The 20,075-nt window shown below is 42.4% G+C and overlaps 1 protein-coding gene across 1 annotated transcript in view; it reads right to left on the reverse strand.

Moving 5' to 3' along the window:
* Window positions 1-20,075, reverse strand: part of HPSE2 (heparanase 2 (inactive)) — a gene marked incomplete at its 5' end in the record, with an annotated part of 527,684 nt that overhangs the window by 352,104 nt on the left and 155,505 nt on the right. Inside the window, one exon of the mRNA XM_056531885.1 lies at window positions 18,444-18,605. Coding sequence (XP_056387860.1) covers window positions 18,444-18,605 — 162 coding nt within the window. The remainder of the gene's footprint in view (window positions 1-18,443; window positions 18,606-20,075) is intronic.

Below are 20,075 nucleotides of genomic sequence, written 5' to 3' on the forward strand. Positions count from 1 at the left end.
TGGCTCCACGCTCTCAGGCCGTTGGTCTTGTGACAGTGTGCGACTCTGCCTCCTCATCCTCCATCATGTCCTCAGCCTCCACTGCACGGACAAGTCTCAGTGCCCCTCCAGCATACCATTTGTGCAGGGCACGGCTGTGTCACACTGTTCTTCACATGGTTTGCCTTGGCGAACTGAGTCACACAGGGGAGGAACAGCTAAAAGTCATTCATAAAGAAATTGAATCATGGCTTACTCCACGAAAACTGGAAATGGGAACCATGGTGACCAACAATGGGAAGAACATCTTGCCTGTGCTGCGACAAGGAAGCCTGAGACCTGCGCCCTGCATGGCACACGTGTTTAATCTGGTTGTCAAGCGGTTCCTGAAGTGTTCCCCCCTATCTGCAAGACATCCTAACAATGGGAAGGAAACTGTGCATGTACTTCAGCCACTCGTACACCGCAAAGCACACCCACCTTGAGCTGCAGTGTCAGAACGGCATCCCCCAACATACTCTGATTTGCAAAGTTTCCACACGTTGGAATTCCACCCTCCATCTGTTGGACCAACTATACGAACAGAGAAAAGCCATCACCGACTTCTTGAAGATCCAAGTGGATAGGGGGACTCCACTGTGTAACTTCAATGTCAACCAGTGGCAGCTCATTCGTGACACCTGCCGTTTGCTCAGGCTCTTTGAGGAAGTCATAACGAAGTCATTCCACTGCTTCATCTACTACAACACATGTTGGAAACAATGGCTGGTCAGGGCACTGGAGATGTGGCGCCTACATCTCACGGCCACATGAGCTCTGTGGGGGCTGAACTGGAAGAGGACAGGAAGGGGGACAGTGGAGCACAGTTTAGGTTTCGTGAGATGGGTGGTTTTTCTATTCATCTGAAATAGAGCAGGAGCAGCTAGAGGAGCTAGAGGGTTATGAGGGAGGCGAGACAGAGGACCCAGACACAGCATGGCAGTATGCAGTGCAGATGGAGGCACGGAGTCCCTCCGAGTCACTTGCTCAAATGGCAAGATGCATGCTCACTTGCTTGCGTAGTGACCGCAGAATTGTCTTCATTCGGCAGCGAGATGACTTCTGGCTCTCCACCTTATTGGACCCTCACTACCGGCACAAAATGGGGACTTTTTCACACCCACTGAGAGGGAGGACAAACTGACCTACTACAGAGACATCCTACGTAGTCAGTTGGCCGATGCCTATCTGCGCCATCGTCCATCCATTTGCAGGTCTTACTTGGGGGGCCCTCTGCACACACCTTTCACTGCCATGGCTGCTGGCAGGGGTGGGGTAGCAGGAGCAGTACCAGCTCCATCAGCAGCAGCATGGGTCTACAGTTGCTGATTAGTAGCTTTCTTCACCCGCATAGTGAAGCAACTCGTCAGCAGCAGGTAGACCTGGAGCAAGACCTGAACCAACAGGTGATGGCATACCTTGACATGACCATGCCAACACACCTTGAATATCCGCTGGACTTCTGGGCAGCCAAACTTGATTTGTGGCCGCAATTAGCAGAGTTTGCCCAGGAAAAGCTGTCCTTCCCGGCCAGTAGTGTGCCATCAGAGTGGGTGTTTAGTGCTGCAGGGCCCATAGTAACCCCAAGGAGAACTCGTCTGTCCACGAAAAATGTGGAGAGACTGACCTTTGTGAAGATGAATCAGGCATGGATTCGCCAGGATTTCCACCCAACAATGCTTGATGCATCAGAGTAGATTGTCTAATATGTTATATGTTACATTTCTTATGTTTATAAAATTCAATAAAAACATTGTGAAACTCAGAGTAGATTGTCCATGGTGCCACACCAACACTTCACAAATATTGATAGTGGAAAACATGTTAAAGGTGCTGCTCCCCAGTTACAGACATTCCTCGCCATCAGACCACAAGTAAGTATTGAAGCTATGCATTAGCTAAAACTTAGCTTTTCTTAGGATAAAATATACGTACTCAAAAATTTTTTTTAAATCAAACAAAGGGAAAGGTGTGCAAAAAACACCTTGTGCCACCTACACCACCAAGTATTGATGTGATGCAAAGACCTCTAAAAGGTGGAAGGGAACACTGTATGGTTCATTGTAACCAGTGGGGGTTAAAACTTCCCCTGTAAGGCCCTACACTCGCATTATTAATTCCCTTCTTTGCAAGTGTTACTCGTCCTAAAAAGGGTGGTCCCACACAGGAACTTCTCCCTATTTCCCCCTACAAACACTGCCATTTTCCAGGGTTTTTAGGTGGAAATAGAGTTTCCTGTGTGAGGCCGCCCTTTTCAGAGTGAGTAACACTTGCCAAGAAGGGAATTAAAATGGTGAGAGTAGGGCCTTACAGGGGGAGTTTTTACCCCCACCTGTTAAAACAGACATTATGTTGTTCCCTTCCACCTTTTCAAGGAAAGAGTTACTCGTCTTAAAAAGGGCGGCCCAACACAGAAACCAATCCCTATTTCCTTGTAAAAACCCTGTGAAATGGTAGTGTTTGTAGGTGGAAATAGGGAGAGGTTCCTGTGTGGGGCCACCCTTTTTAGGGCGAGTAACACTTGCCAAGAAGAGAGTTAATAATGCGAGAGTAGGTCCTTACAGGGGAAGTGTTTACCCCCACCGGTTACAATGGACCATGTGTTGTCCCCTTCCACATTTTAGACGTCTTTGCATCACATCAATACTTGGTGGTGTAGGTGGCACATGGTGTTTTTTGCACATCTTCCCTTTGGGTTGATTTAAAAAAAAATAATTGGGGCCATATATTTTATCCTAAGCATATTAATAAAAGTAAAGTTTTTCGTAATGCATATCCCCAATACTTACTTGTGCACACTAACACTTTTACAAAAGAGACCGTTTTCTTCTGCCTACCTGCCTCAGTTACTATTCTGATCCTGCCAGATGCCACACATCTGATGCCAATTTTTCCTTTTTTCACCCACGTTCGTCACCTCCACGCTGTGTCATTCAGCCACTATATGTTCTCTTCATGCTGCCGCCACCTCCACGCTGTGGGATTCAGCCACTATATGTTCTCCTCATGCTGCCGCCACCTCCACGTTGTGTCATTTAGCCACGTTATGTTCTCCTCATGCTGCCGCACACTCCAGGCTGTGTCATTCAGCCGCTATGTGGTCTCCTTATGCTGCCACCACCTCCACACTGTGTCATTCAGCCACTATATGTTCTCCTCATGCTGCCGCCAACTCCACGCTGTGTCATTCTGCCACTGTATGTTCTCCTCATGCTGCCACCAACTCCAGGCTGTGTCACTCAGCCACTATGTGGTCTCCTCATGCTGCCACCACCTCCACACTGTGTCATTCAGCCACTATATGTTCTCCTCATGCTGCCGCCAACTCCAGGCTGTGTCATTCAGCCACTATATGTTCTCCTCATGCTGCCGCCACTTCCACACTGTGTCATTCAGCCACTATATGTTCTCCTTATGCTGCAACCACCTCCACGATGTGTCACTCAGCCACTATATGTTCTCCTCATGCTGCCGCCACCTCCACGCTGTGTCATTCAGCCACTGTATGTTCTCCTCATGCTGCCTCCACGCTGTGTCATTCAGCCACTATATGTTCTCCTCATGCTGCTGCCAACTTCAGGCTGTGTCATTCAGCCGCCATATGTTCTCCTCATGCTGCCGCCCCCTCCACGCTGTGTCATTAAGCCCCTATATGTTCTCCTCATGCTGCCGCCACCTCCGCACTGTCATTCAGCCACTTTATGTTCTCCTTATGCTTCCACCACCTCCACGATGTGTCATTCAGCCACTATATGTTCTCCTCCTGCTGCCGCCACCTCCACGCTGTGTCATTCAGCCACTGTATGTTCTCCTCATGCTGCCGCCACCTCCACGCTGTGTCATTCAGCCACAATATGTTCTCCTCATGCTGCTGTTAACTTCAGGCTGTGTCATTCAGCCCCTATATGTTCTCCTCATGCTGCCGCCCCCTCCACACTGTGTCATTCAGCCACTATATGTTCTCCTCATACTGCCGCTGTGTCATTCAGCCATTATATGTTCTCATCATGCTGCCACTATTCAGCCACTATATGTTCTCCTCCTGCTGCCGCCACCTCCACGCTATCCTTCAGCCACTATATGTTCTCCTCATGCTGCCGCCAACTCCAGGCTGTTTCATTCAGCCACTATATGTTCTCCTCATGCTGCCGCCACCTCCATGCTGTGTCATTTAGCCACTAAATGTTCTCCTCATGCTGCCACCAACTCCAGGCTGTGTCACTCAGCCACTATGTGGTCTCCTCATGCTGCCACCACCTCCACACTGTGTCATTCAGCCACTATATGTTCTCCTCATGCTGCCGCCAACTCCAGGCTGTGTCATTCAGCCACTATATGTTCTCCTCATGCTGCCGCCACTTCCACACTGTGTCATTCAGCCACTATATGTTCTCCTTATGCTGCAACCACCTCCACGATGTGTCACTCAGCCACTATATGTTCTACTCATGCAGCCGCCACCTCCACGCTGTGTCATTCAGCCACTGTATGTTCTCCTCATGCTGCCGCCACTTCCACACTGTGTCATTCAGCCACTATATGTTCTCCTTATGCTGCAACCACCTCCACGATGTGTCACTCAGCCACTATATGTTCTACTCATGCTGCCGCCACCTCCACGCTGTGTCATTCAGCCACTGTATGTTCTCCTCATGCTGCCGCCACCTCCACGCTGTGTCATTCAGCCACTATATGTTCTCCTCATGCTGCTGCCAACTTCAGGCTGTGTCATTCAGCTGCTATATGTTCTCCTCATGCTGCCGCCCCCTCCACACTGTGTCATTCAGCCACTATATGTTCTCCTCATACTGTCGCTGTGTCGTTCAGCCACTATATGTTCTCATCATGCTGCCACTATTCAGCCACTATATGTTCTCCTCCTGCTGCCGCCACCTCCACGCTATCATTCAGCCACTATATGTTCTCCTCATGCTGCCGCCAACTCCAGGCTGTTTCATTCAGCCACTATATGTTCTCCTCATGCTGCCGCCACCTCCATGCTGTGTCATTTAGCCACTAAATGTTCTCCTCATGCTGCCACCAACTCCAGGCTGTGTCACTCAGCCACTATGTGGTCTCCTCATGCTGCCACCACCTCCACACTGTGTCATTCAGCCAGTATATGTTCACCTCATGCTGCCGCCACCTCCATGCTGTGTCATTCAGCCACTATATGTTCTCCTCATGCTGCCGCCACCTCCAAGCTGTCATTCAGCCACTATATGTTCTCCTCATGCTGCCGCCAACTCCAGGCTGTGTCATTCAGCCACTATATGTTCTCCTCATGCTGCCTCCACCTCCACACTGTGTCATTCAGCCACTATATGTTCTCCTTATGCTGCAATCACCTCCACGATGTGTCACTCAGCCACTATATGTTCTCCTCATGCTGCCGCCACCTCCACGCTGTGTCATTCAGCCACTGTATGTTCTCCTCATGCTGCCGCCACCTCCACGCTGTGTCATTCAGCCACTATATGTTCTCCTCATGCTGCTGCCAACTTCAGGCTGTGTCATTCAGCCGCCATATGTTCTCCTCTTGCTGCCGCCGCCTCCATGCTGTGTCATTCAGCCCCTATATGTTCACCTCATGCTGCCGCCACCTCCATGCTGTGTCATTCAGCCACTATATGTTCTCCTCATGCTGCCACTATTCAGCCACTATATGTTCTCCTCATGCTGCCGCCACCTCCATGCTGTCATTCAGCCACTATATGTTCCCCTCATGCTGCCGTCAACTCCAGGCTGTGTCATTCAGCCACTATATGGTCTCCTCATACTGATGCCACCTCCAGGCTCTGACATTGTGCCGCCATGCGACTCCTTGTTAGATTTGGTCTTTTGCAACCACATTATTTATCCAAAGTAAACTCCGGGGCCCGGGACATTAAACTTGGGAGTGCAATTTTAAATTTCAAAATCTTAAATTTAAATTTAAAAAAATCAATGTAATCTTTTCAAGACAGAGGCTCTGTGGTCGTCGATGTCATATATTAGCTGTGGAATTACCACAAGAATCCAATGAAACGGTTGGAGCGATAACAATGAACCATAACTGATTAAATTAAACATGTGCAGTTCCACAAAGAGTAAACAGTGAGGGGAGGGGGGTACTGATAGGCACGGGCTGGAACAGAAATAGCCGTTTTTAATTGCGATTTGCTATTTTTGGGGGGGGGGGAAATGTGAGAATGCATGAAGGCATGAGGGTGAATGAGGCTGAAACTGACGCCGCTTCCGGGTGTACTGTGGAAGAGATGCATGCGCTGTGGCAAAAACCTGCCACGAGAGCAGGGAGGAAGGCCTGCATATTGATGAGCCGGCCCAGCAGAAGATCACTAGGGGTGCCCGGAGCTCCTGTCCTAACTCTGTTCGTGTCCGAGTGACCTCATTTACATAAAAAGAAAAACAGTGAAAGTATCATTATGATCAGTATTACCCACACTACAAGCCTGGAACCTTGCCTTCACTGTAGATTACTGTGGTCTTGGTATATGTGGCCTTTGGCTTTGCAGGCCTGGCAGGAGTGTACTGTTAAAATATCTAGAACAGTAGGAACTCCATGTGCCTCTCTACAGGCTTCCTATGATCCCTTAGAGTAGAATTTCTAATAATAACATTGTATGAATAAAAAAAACAATTTCCCAATAAACTTTCTAAAACAGTTCCAAAGATGGAACTTCACTTTTAATAGGCCTTCTAAAATTTACAAGCAAAAGACATAAGGATTATTTAACTACACGGAAGATTTATCTTCCTAGAAGCTTTATCCATTAGCGTCTAATATATGTTACACAAAAATGTGCCATTTCTGTGACATTTCACCTCATAACTGTACATTCACCTGTTAATTCAAACAACACTACAGAGAAGTGTACAGAGCCCGGACTGTGTCTGTCTACTATTATCTCCTTAATATTTACTGGGTTCATGCAAAGTGCATGCTCAAAGAAAAACAAGGAAAAGTCAAATTTGGGAAAGTCTTCACATCTCTTCTTTTTTGGCATTTTACAAGAGGCAGACCGCAGAATGGAGCTGTCCCATCCCATCCCTGCCCCCGTCTGGGTTGCTTTTTTATATTCGGGAGTTAGACATGTTGAAGTTTATTTTTAATATTTTAGTTAGAGCCATGGGAAAAATTAAGTACTTTACTATAACATAAAAACCCCTGCCAGGTTTCATATTTATTTAATGTTACATTGCTGCTATGAGATCATTTGGTATTTCAATACATTGGGTAATACAGGGGAATTATAATAAAAAATAAATACCAGGTCAGAGGTGTCCATGGATGTTCAGCTGTTGAGCTTTAGGAATATAACCTAATCTCAGCAATATGAATGTTACTTGTTTATTTAGAATGGAAGAGATGACTTGGCCAGAAGCCCATTACCCAGAGACCCTGTCTATCTCAGACAAGGGTTTGTAGAAAGTACATTAGACACGGGATAGAATGGAAAATGTGCCCGAAGCCCACCAAAGCTCAACAGATATTCTAAAATATTTAAGGTCATATCCACGGTCTGGTTAAGCTTATGAGCCCGTTAGCTCACTTGCTATGGGTATCCGCATAGAACAGTAGCACAGAATGGAAAAATTGAGTAGATTTACTGTGGCAAATGAACAGGAATTTGTGAACCATATTTGTTATGGGTTTTAGAAGTGGTATTCTTTAACACGCCAAATTTATTTATGGTGTGAGCCAAAATTTGTAGTCCACAATACTAGTCCACTGTTTCCTAACCAGTGTTCCTCCAGCTGTTGCAAAACTACAACTCCCAGTATACCCTCACAGCCAAACTCTAGACTAGTCTAAAGTAAACCAAGCAAGAGGTGACATAAATAAGAGAAAAGTAAGAGAAAAGTGTCTAACACAGGGGTTTTCAACCAGGGGTACACATACCCCTAGGGGTACGCCAAGGGTTATGCTGGGGTACGACAATTCGCTGAAAAATACTGGCCAAGCATTGGCCAGTATTTGTCAGTGCAGAGTGGAGATTGGACGCCGCAGTTGCCACGGCAGCTCAATATATCATACCGCAGCCAGAGCTGCTTTACGTGAGCTGCAGTGGCTGCCGGGCCTGACCTGTGACGTCCCTGACGTAGCACAGAGGTGCCGGCACAGCGCAGAAGGACGTCACTCGTCAGTGCGGCCCTCCGATGCCCACCGAACAGGATAGATACAGGCCTGGTAAGCATGTTAAACAACTAAGTGTAACACCGCAGTATGGGAGGGTGTTATTGTATGTCTATCATATATTGGCCCAGGGGGATCGGAGGGGTTTGATAATGGCACAAGGGGACTAAGTATCGCATTAGTATCGCATTAGAAAGGTAAGCACATGCCATTATGAAATTAAGTACTTTTATGACTTATTGTGTCCGCGGGTACCCCTCGCGCGCAAGTTCTGCGCAAACTTACGCGCGAGGGGTACCTGCAGACATACTTTCATCCTTTGGGGGTACAGTCGCGAAAATAACATGACAAATGTGTACATCTTCTGCTTGTCTTCTCTAGGTTTAGGCTATCTTTATATTAGGCAGTTTAAATCTATCTGACACTATGTATTTCAAAGGGAATTAAAAATTCAGTTTTGTATCAAATCTTGAATCAAGTTATTTGTTTGTTTTTTGTACTCTCTTTAGAGCTGTGCATGTTGTATTTCTAAATCATATTAAATAGAAAAACCAGTACAAGCCTCCCAGCATAAACACTCCAAGAATGCCACAAAATTTCCCACATTTAGGCCTGGTTTTTGGTGGTGAGTTCATGTGACTGGCACACCAGCTTTCCATCCAACAGACATGCACATGCTCCATTAAAAGCCTTCATAGGTTATATTATATTTTTACTTCCCAGCTAAGGCAAGGTTCATATAGCATTTGAACACTATGTTTAGCATATTCATTAGGAAATGCTCCCAATGTACATTTGAAACATGACCATTAATCAACTTTTTAACTATCAATTTCAGTCAATGACACCTTTTCCCCGGTCCCACAAGTCTGCTGTCTCAGAATAACCTTTCAAAAACATTTCTTAAATCTGAAGTTTACTCATCTTTGACACAACAATAAACTTGTGCACGACCAAAATTTTCGTTTTGTTTTTCGTTTTTTTTTTTCGGATAAAATTTATTTCGGTTCTGTTAAACCTTCGGGATACAGTAATTTGTTTTTGGACGCATTCATATATATATTTTTTCGGTTCTATTCAGAAACTGTTAGGCTGTCGGATGCATTCGTTATTTCGTATCTATTCGTTATATATATCATTCGTTTCACTTTCCTTTTAATGCTTATTTCTCACGCTTATTTCTAATGCAGGCCTTGCTGATCCTCTCTTGTAAAAAATAGCAGGTGTTACCTTAGCTTGTTTTGCAGTTGTCTCTGTGCCAGAAGCCAAGTTTTCCTCAGGTAAACTGTCCATTTCTGTAAATCCAGTGACTCCACACTCCAGTAACAACAGGCAAACTCTCACAGGACTACCTCACAACTAATTAAAAAGCCTCACTGTCTGTGATACAGCAGGGATCGACTGGAATAAGCTAATTGGCTAAAAGGTATCATGTAGCAATGAACTCCGATCATGTGACCTCCCAAGGACAAATTTAAAAAATCAAATTAATTACTTACTTTCATTTTACGGTTAACGAATGCATTCATTATCTTATGAACGCATTCATTATTTTACAAATGTATTTGTTAAACTGATGTTCGTATTATCGTGGTTATTCGGAAATGTTCCAAATATGTTTTCGTGTATTCGGATCACTCCGAACGCCCGAAAACGGTAACATTCGTAAAAATTAGCAATCATGCCGAAATGAATTGCACATGTCTACACAACAAATATGGTAGTGCTTGCCTTTTCTGGTGCCTATCAACAAGAACTCTTGCACCCTTCTGATTCACCCAACCTCTCTTCTTGCTCCTATTCTGCCTCTTCCCTGTTTTTACTGGATACTGAATGCCCAGCAAATTGATTATTAACAAGGACAATACATGGCTGTCCAGAACCTGTCCCTTCCATAAGTCACTGACAGGATCTCCCAATATCTGCCATCACATAATCTTCTATATTCACAAGAACGTCTCTGCTCTCCTTTGTCTGCACCTCTTGTAAATAGAATACCTAATATCATTTACAATCAATATGCCCTCTATGATATAGTCAATAAGACAAATTGCATGATCCAAAACTCACCACCCGCAATCTATAGGCATTCTAGAATAAAACAAAATGGAAATATAAGCACAATAACATAAAGACTAAAATTAAATACCGTATTTATCGGCGTATAACACGCACTTTTTAGGCAAAAATTTTTAGCCTAAAGTCTATGTGTGTGTTATACGCCGATAAGCCGCTGCAGTTCAATGATTTAAAGCGAGTGCTTTAAATCAATGAACTGCAGCGGCTTTGCAGGTGCAGAGACAGCCAGCGCTGCCGGCTTCTCTGCCCCTGCCTGCCCTGAGGTCTTGAGCCTTGCTGCCGGCCCTTCTCTCCCCCTGGCTATCGGCGCCGCTGCCCGTTCTCTCCCCCTGACTATCGGTGCTGGCGCCCCATTGCCGGCGCCGATAGCCAGGGGGAGAGAAGCGGCGTCGGCAATGGGGCAGCGGCGCCGACAGACAGGGGGAGAGAAGGGGCAGCGGCGCCCATTGCCGGCGCTTCTGCCCCGTTGCCTCCCCCCATCCCCGATTGCATAATTACCTGTTGCCAGGGTCGGGTCCGTGCTGCTTCAGGCCTCCGGTGTGTGTCCCCTGCGTTGTTGCTATGCGCTGCACGGCGCGGCGCATGTCGTCAGTTCGCCGCGCTGTGCAGTGCATAGCAACGACGCAGAGGACGCACACCGGAGGCCTGAAGCAGCGCGGACCCGACCGCGGCAACAGGTAATTATGCAACCGGGGATGGGTGCCGCTGCCCCTTCTCTCCCCCTGGCTATCTGCGCCGCTTCTCTCCCCCTGGCTGCCGGCGCCGGCACCGATAGTCAGGGGGAGAGAACGGGCAGCGGCGCAGATAGCCAGGGGGAGAGAAGGGCCGACAGCAGGGCTCTAGACCCCAGGAAAGGCAGGGGGAGAGTAGGGGGCAGCGACGGCCTCTCTCCCCCTGCCTTTCCTGGGGGTGTATCGGGGTATACATGCGCACACACACGCACCCTCATTTTACCATGGATATTTGGGTAAAAAACTTTTTTTACCCAAATATCCTTGGTAAAATGAGGGTGCGTGTTATAGGCCGGTGCGTGGTATACCCCGATAAATACAGTAAAAAAACTTTTATACTTTTAAAAAGTTTATAAAATTCCTTAGACACATTACACATTATCAATAGCTATGTGAGAAAATATAAAGAAATTATCAAGGTTAAACTGCATATTTTTTTTTTATATATTTTTTTACAACTCTTATATCCTTTAAGGTAGTTTCACACCTTGCATTTTGGGGCCAATGCCAGATACTTGCATGCAGTGTTTATGGATCAGTGGCATTTTTTTTTTCCAAAACACAACATTCCCTAGTTACAGTGATGTTTTTTATGGTATTTTTCCATAGTTTTCACTACTAGACATAAAAATAGCCAGTTTTTTTCCCCTAATGTATGTATAAAAATAAACACATAAGTAAAATGCTTCTAAAAAAAACACATAAATTAGAGCCTTTTATTAGAAAAAAACAACATATATTTTTTTAATTACTATAAAATGTAAGGCATATATTCCTGCAGAGTTCTCTATTCTTAGCTTTGCAAATTTTATAAATATGGATAAGGACCTTGCAATTTATCACAAAGATATCAATTATTTAAAGGGGTACTCTGGAGGGGAAATTTTTTTTTAAACAACTGGTGCCAGATTGTAGTAATTTACAAATTCAGATTTGTAAATTACTTCTATTAAAAAATCGTAATCCTTCCAGTACTTATCAGCAGCTGTATGCTCCAGAGGAAGTTGTGTATCTCTTTCCAGTCTGAACACAATCAGGAACTGTCCAGAGCAGGAGTAAATACCTATCCTCATTTCCTGAAACGGACAGAGATGGCAGAAGAGAGCACTGTGGTCAAACTGGAAAGAACTACACAACTTTCTCTGTATCATACAGCAGCTGATAACTACTGAGAGGATTTTACTCTGGAGTACACCTTTAGGTAACCATGTCTTTTTATCTTTAAATACATAGAAATACAGTAAATACTTATAATAAAGTTTGTGATTGTTTAATGAATAAATTTGGCTTTCAAACAAATACTAAGACGTTAATTCATATGTTATATGCCTGTTCCCATACAAAAGCTTCCAAATTTCCCCAATTAGTAGGAACACCAAAGAGTGTCCACTGTTATCTCTTCTATTTGTCCTAATCATAGAATTTATGGCCCAGTCAATTAGAACATACACAGACATCAAAGAATTTAATACTTTAGGCAAGTTGGATAAAATCTGTTTATACACTGATGACCTTTTTCTTTTTTAAGAGGCACACCTATATCGATGCCTAAGATCTTTGACATTTTCCAGAACTTAGCTGCTTGCTTAGGTATGATGATTACTTAAGAAAAAAAAAATACCAATATTGATTCTGACATAAAAGTTTAAGAAAGGGATGAAGAACTTCAAATATCTATGGGTGCCATATCAGTAAGCCTGTCTGAGTATTTAACTTTACATTTAATTTCTATTATACAAAATAAATGTGAGTTAAAGTCAAAGTTTGGAAATCATTTCCTACCCCCTTTCTTCTAGAATCTGATGCATATTCTAAATTGTAAAAAAAAAAAAAAAAAAAATCCCCTGTTTGAATAAAATAAAATGACTTAAAATTAATTGATGGTATAACATTGAATCGATATAAGTAATTTACACAAAAATATATTTCATATGCTGAAACGCAAATATACTTGATATTTAGCATTTTTGCTTGACTAGGCTTATTTTAAGCTTTTTAAATCAGTAAAATTAAGGAAAGCTTTTAAGCTTTTTAAATCAGGAAAATTAAGGAAAGCTTAATTTATTTCTCACTTTTTTATATTAATGTTCCAAAAAAAAAAAAGAGAAAATACAATTATAAAACGTAAAGGCCTGTTTGGATAGTGCTCCCATTTGGAATATTGAACTTTTACACTTCTTAAAGAGGATCTGTGGGCAATTCAAAAATATGAGATGTATAATTATCATTAGATAGCTCAAGATATCCTGATCACACAGTTTCTTGATGGACTCTTCCAGATATATGTGGGTTTCTATTTTGTCTGACAATTCAAGTGATAGGCGTGATTATACAATCAGAGGGAGTCTACTAGGCATATATGTCTCTCAATGTACAACATACACATCTCTGACTGTATAATCCCGCCCATAACCTGATAGTCACTCACATTATTTAAATTAAGTTCACACCCATCTGACTAATCCCCTAATTGTCAGACAAAATATAAATCCTGACATCTCAGGAATAAAAGCACATATCAAGAAACTGGAAAAGTGTTTGATGATGGCAGCCTAAGCTATTTAATGACAGTAAAATCTAAATTTTTGGGGGTTGACCACAGGTCCTCTTTAACCCCTTAAGGACACAGCCCATTTTGGCATTAAGGACCAGGCCAATTTTATTTTTGCATTTTCATTTTTTCCTCCTCGCCTTCTAAAATACATAACTCTTGTATATTTCCATTCACAGACCTATATTAGGGCTTGTTTTTTGCAAGACCAATTGTACTTTGCAATGACATCACTCGTTCTACCCTACAATGTATGGTAAAACCCCAAAAATGTTCTTTTGTAAGGAAATGTAAACGAAAATCCCAATTAAGCAAATTTGTGTGTGAGTGAGGGGGGGGTCGTTTTCACACTGTCCACTTTATGGAAAGATGACATGTTTTCTTTCTTTTTTTGGAATTAAAATGAATACATACTTTTCTATTATTGTACAGCTTTTAAAAAATCTCAAACTTTTTTAAAATAAAATCAGTATCTTTTAAATTGTTCTTTTTTGACCAACTCTAACTTTCTCATTTTTCCGTATATGGGAATGTGTGAGGGCACATTTTTTTGCGCCATGATCTGTAGTTTTTTTAAGAACTACGTTTGCATAAATGTGACTTTTTGATTGCTTTTTATGAATTTTTTTGCAATGTGATGTGACCAAAAAGCAAAAATTGGGGAATTTTTATTTACATTTACGCCATTCCCCGTACAGAATCATTAACATTATATTTTTATAGTTCGGACATTTATGCATGCGGCGATACCAAATATGTTTATTATTTAAAAAATGTTATGCTTTTTTGATTAAAATTGGGGAAAAGGGGTGATTTAAATCTTTATTAGGGGAGGACCTTTTCACATTTTTATTTCACTTTTTTTAAATTTATTTATTTATTTATTATATCCCTGCGGGTGATCAGATCAGCCATTTAAAGTTCCAAACTGCCGCAGACGCTGTGATCTGTATTGATCACTGCATCTAAGGGGTTAATGGCGGACATCAGTGCAATCGCTAAAAAATACAAGTTCCAGCATGCCCGGTCAAATTCCTAGCGGGAAACTCACTGTGAACCCCCGCCCGTGTGAATGTACCCTAAAAACACTACACTACACTAACACAAAATAAAGAGTAAAACACCACATATACACATACCCCTACACGGTCCGTCCGTCCGTCCCCCCCCCCCCCCCCCGCCCCAATAAAAATGAAAAACATCAGGAACAGCAAAACGGAGCCTCCAGCTGTTGCAAAACAACAACTCCCAGTATTGCAGGACAGCCATTGACTGTCCAGGCATGCTGGGAGTTTTGCAACAGCTGGAGCCACCCTGTTTGGGAATCACTGGCATAGAATACCCTTATGTCCATCCCTATGCAAATCCCTAATTTAGGCTTCAAATACGAATGGTGCTCTCTTACTTCAGAGCCCTGTCGTATTTCAAGGCAACAGTTTAGGGCCACATATGGGGTATTTCGTACTCCGGAGAAATTGCCTAACAAATTTTGGGGGGCTTTTTCTCCTTTTACCCCTTATGAAAAGGTAAAGTTTGGGTCGACTCCAACATATTATTGTAAAACATTTTTATTTTTTACAGTAACTTGCTGGTGTTGCCCCATACTTTTTATTTGCACAAAAGGTATAAGGAAAAAAAGACCCCAAAATTTGTAGCGCAATTTCTCCATATGTGGACGTAAAATGCTCTGCGGGTGCAAAACAAAGCTCAGGAGTGAGAGCGCCATGTACATTTGAGGTAGCTGATCATTACAGCGGTTCTGACATGAACGCAAAAAAAAAAAAAAAAAAAACCCATTTTGTAACCCCATTTTGTGACCCCATTTTGGAAACTACACCCCTTAAGGAATGTAACAAGGGGTATTGTGAGCCTTAACACCCCACAGGTGGTTGAAGAATGTTCATAAAAATGAAAAAAAAATCGTTTTTCACTAACATGCTGGTGTTATGTCAAATTTTTCATTTTCACAAGGGGTAATAGGAAAAAAGCCCCCAAAAATTTTAACACCATTTCTTCGGAGTATATAAATACCCCATATGTGGATGTAAAGTGCTCTGCGGGCAAACTACAGGGCTCAGAAGAGAAGTTGGCTGTAATTGAAGGCCATGTGCGTTAACAAAGCACCCGTAGTGCCAGAACGGTGGAATCCCCCCCCCCCCCACATGTGACCCTGTTTTGGAATTGCACCCCTCATAGAATGTAATAAGGGGTGCAGTGAGCATTTACACCCCACAGGTGTCTGACAGATTTTTGGAACAGTGGTCCATGAAAATGAAAAATGTAATTTTTCATTTGAACAGCCCACTGTTCCAAAAATCTGTCAAACACCAGTAGGGTGTAAATGCTCACTGGACCTCTTATTAAATTCTGTGAGGGGTGTAGTTTCCAAAATGGGGTAACATGTGGGGGGTCCACTGTTCTGGAGCCAGGGGGGCTTTGTGAACACACATGGCCTCCGACTTCCATTCCAAACAAATTATCTCTCCAAAAGCTCCTTTTCTTCTGAGCATTGTAGTTCACCCGCAGAGCACTTGACGACCACAGATGGGGTATTTCCATATCAGAAGAAATGGAGTTACACATTTTGGGGGGCCATTTTCTCTTATAACCTCTTGTAAAGAAAGTAAATTTGGGGGAAAAACTGCATTTTAGTGAAAAAATTTATTTTAAATTTACACATCCGACTTTAACATAAAGTTGTCAAACACATGTGGAGTGTTAAGGCTCACTGTAACCCTTGCTACATGCCTTGAGGGGTGTAGTTTTCAAAATAGTATGCCATGTGTTTTTTTTTTTTTTTTTTTTGCTGTTATGGCACCACAGAGGCTTCCTAAATGTGACGTGCCCCTCAAAAACCATTTCCGCAAAATCTGCTTTCAAAAGGTCAAATGTGGCTCCTTCTCTTCTGAGCATTGTAGTTCCCCGCAGAGCACTTGACGTCCACATATGGGGTATTTCCATACTCCATAAGAAATGGGGTTAAAAATTTTGGGGGGCATTTTCTCCTATTACCTTTTGTAAAAATGGTAAATTTGGGGAAAAACTACATTTTAGTGAAAAAAAATGTTTTTTCCTTTACACATCTGAATTTTACTAAAAGTTGTCTAACACCTGTGGGGTGTTAAGGCTCACTGTATCCCTTCTTACGTGCCTTGAGGAGTGTAGATTACAAAATAGTGTGCCATGCGTTTTGTTTTGTTTTTTCTGCTGTTCAGGCACCACAGGGACTTCCTAAATGCGACATGACCCCTAAAACCATTTCAGCAAAATTCACTCTCCAAAATCCCATTGTCACTCCTTCACTTCTGAGCCCTCTAGTTCACCCACATAGCACTTTACGTTCACATATGAGGTATTTCCTTACTCAAGAGAAATTGGGTTACACATTTTGGGGGGCATTTTCTCCTTTCACCCCTTGTAAAAATTCAAAAATTGGGTCTACAAGAACATGTTAGTGTAAAAAATGGAGATTTTGAATTTTTTCTTTCAATTTGCTGCTATTCCTGTGAAACACCTAAAGGGTTAGCAAACATTCTGAATATCATTTTGTATACTTTGATGGGTGCAGTTTTTATAATGGGGTCATTTATGGGGTATTTCTAATATGAAGACAATTGTATATGTGAATCAATTTATAATGTATTTGGTATGTCTATTTTCCTCACAAGCAGAGAGCTTCAAAGTTAGAAAAATGCTAAATTTTTAAATTTTTCATGAAATTTTTGAATTTTTGCAAGCATTTTTGCAAGTATTTACAAACATTTACATCTATGATAAAGTAGAATATGTCAAATATTAACAAACATTTACCACTATGATAAAGTAGAATATGTAATTTACCACTATGATAAAGTAGAATATATCACTCTTTAGGTAACTTTGGGTTAACTGCATTTCATGAACCAAATCCTACATGTAACTGTTCCAGATAAAAGTGGACACGTCTCACTGCAGGTTTGCTTAAATGGTCACTCTCATTAAAACAAATTTTTGCTATTGCACTCCTTATAGTAAATAAAAAATATTGCTAATATACTTTGGTTAAAAAAATGAAGTTTTCTATGTTTTATTTGTGCTTAAAAAAAGCTCAAGAGCACATTTTCCCTCATCTAATACACAGACTTTGGACCAAAGTTCAAACACAAAAAGTGCAGCCTGGAGCGCTGAGGGGAGTGTGTCCAGCCTCATCCAATCATAGCTCCTCTCACACTTAACTGCCATATGCTGTTGGTTGGACACACCCCCCTCAGCACTCCAGGCTGCACTTTCTGTGTTTGGACTTCGGTCCAAAGTCTGTGTATGAGATGGGGGAAAATGTGCTCTTCAGCTTTTTTAAGCCCTAATAAAACATAGAAAACTTAATTTTTTTTAAACAACGTATATTAGAAATATTTCTCATTTACCATAAGGAGTGCAATAGCAAAACATTTTTTAATGAGAGTTACCATTTAACCTTAACTGTTATATGCTTTCTGCTTCCTTAGAGATGGCCTTTTACTCCTGGATCCCCTAGATTAAAGTTTTGTATCTAAGAAAGTTACAGATGGCAATAGAAAAACGGCAAAGATAGCGATGTAGGCCACAAGATGTCAACATACTGCCAGGGAACCAGCTCAGGGTATAGGATGCTGATGGCTGGTTCTCCTCCTGGGTTATTACATTGGTAATCTATAGTTAATATTAACATAAAAGCCATGACCTCGACAAGGAATGTGCTTCGACCTCAAGTCAGGACATGTGACTGATTATGTAATGGAGATGTTCTGACTACAAAACAAACTTTCACCACAGGACAGAAGCTTTAAAAACAGGCAACAGTACTAAAATGATGGAGTTCCCAAATGAAGTAAAGCATAAGATACACAGAATGCAGTGGAAAGATATATTTTATGTGGGTCCAAGCTTTAAGCTGATCTTGAATTCTTACCTGTTAATGTCAGGTTAATATACGTGTTGGAAAATTGCTCTTTTAGCAAAACTAAATGCATTTGAGCCGCCTTCTCCCTCTGCAGTTCCAGCATGGTGTCTGGATGCTGAGCTATTTTGCATCCTTTCTGTTTGTCATAAGAGAAATCACTGCGTACTATATCTGTAAGAAGACAAAAAAATACAAAAATAAATATAATAAAAACTATTCAAAAAATACAAAACTATGTTTCTCTAAAGGTCCAGGGTGGCGAATTCAAAGAAATTATTTTATAGACAGAGTTTCCAAGCTCATATGCAACTAAATACAGGATCATAACGAGAATTCAATGTATCATGCTCTCCATGGTCTTATTCCTGGATCCAACTGAACTCTTGTATTACCCTGGTATTAATTTACTTATTTCCTGTAACGAATATAATGCCAATATATATGTTCTGCAAAGCTTTGCAGAGATTGTCATCACTCACATCAGTCCCTGTCCCTAGTGGGGTTCACAATCTAAATTCCCTATCTCACACAGACACCCTGTGGGAGGAAACTGGAGTACCCAGACAAAAGCTGCACAAACACAACTAGAGGATACAAAGTTAATGCAGATGTTAATTAAAAAAGTAAAATAAACTAATGCATAATGGGTATCTCCATTTCAATAATAACTATAAAATGTGTACATTTATCAAGTTGTAAGTTGAAGATCCTTTTTTTATGTTACACTTGATAAGTGTTTCCTGTATGGTGTTGATTATTGTAATGGGCATTGCTGTATATTTAAAGGACTTTGTTAGAGACTAGAGATGAGCAAGCTGAGTCTGGCAAACCTGGTCTAGCTTAGGCTGGGTTCACATCACCATTTGAACCTCCGATGCACAGATACGATTTCAGAAGCTCAAATTGGCTGCAATCATATCTGTGTATGGACAAGTACGGAGCCATTAACTTATATGGGGCTGAGGACCCGATCGTAGTCAGCCAGTGACTACGATAGGGTTATTTTCTCAGGGTATCCAACTTTTGATACGGACTGAAAATTGTGGTCTTCCACGATCTTTTAGTCTGTGTCAAAAAGCAGGCTTGGTGCGCGAGCAGGGCTTCAGGAGCACCCTGACATCACCGCAGCTGCTTCTTCACTCAGCGCCGTTGAGAGCAGGTTTGGGGAAGCAGTAGCGGTGACATGAGGGTGCTCCATGTCTACCATCCAAACGAGGAATACAACGCGCCAACAGGACTACAGATCGAGAGCAGGTAAGTATCGTTATCATCAGTTTCACCCGCACTACACAACTGTACCAAAAAGTGTTGGTGAAACTGATGATAGTTTCGCTTTAAGGCCCACCCCTGTGCCAGCCCTTTTTTCTGAAGCCATGCTGCTGGGACCCCCCGTGATCTCCGGCCCCGCACCCCAATTTCAAGCGGCCGTGGTCATGATGTCTTCTTGGTTATTTGAGTTGCCATGATTTCCAGATCAAGTTTGCATGTTTGGGCTGGTCATATTGCCCGCAAATCTATCACAGATTTCACTCACTAACATTAATTTTGTTCACTGCGAGTGGTATCCCTGACATGACATGAGGGCCGAGACATCAAAGAAAATCCATGTCCACCTCTCACTCATTCTCTCTACCCAAAACA

The sequence above is a fragment of the Hyla sarda genome, chromosome 7, assembly GCF_029499605.1.
Source record: "Hyla sarda isolate aHylSar1 chromosome 7, aHylSar1.hap1, whole genome shotgun sequence".
In the NCBI taxonomy this organism is placed as follows: domain Eukaryota; kingdom Metazoa; phylum Chordata; class Amphibia; order Anura; family Hylidae; genus Hyla; species Hyla sarda.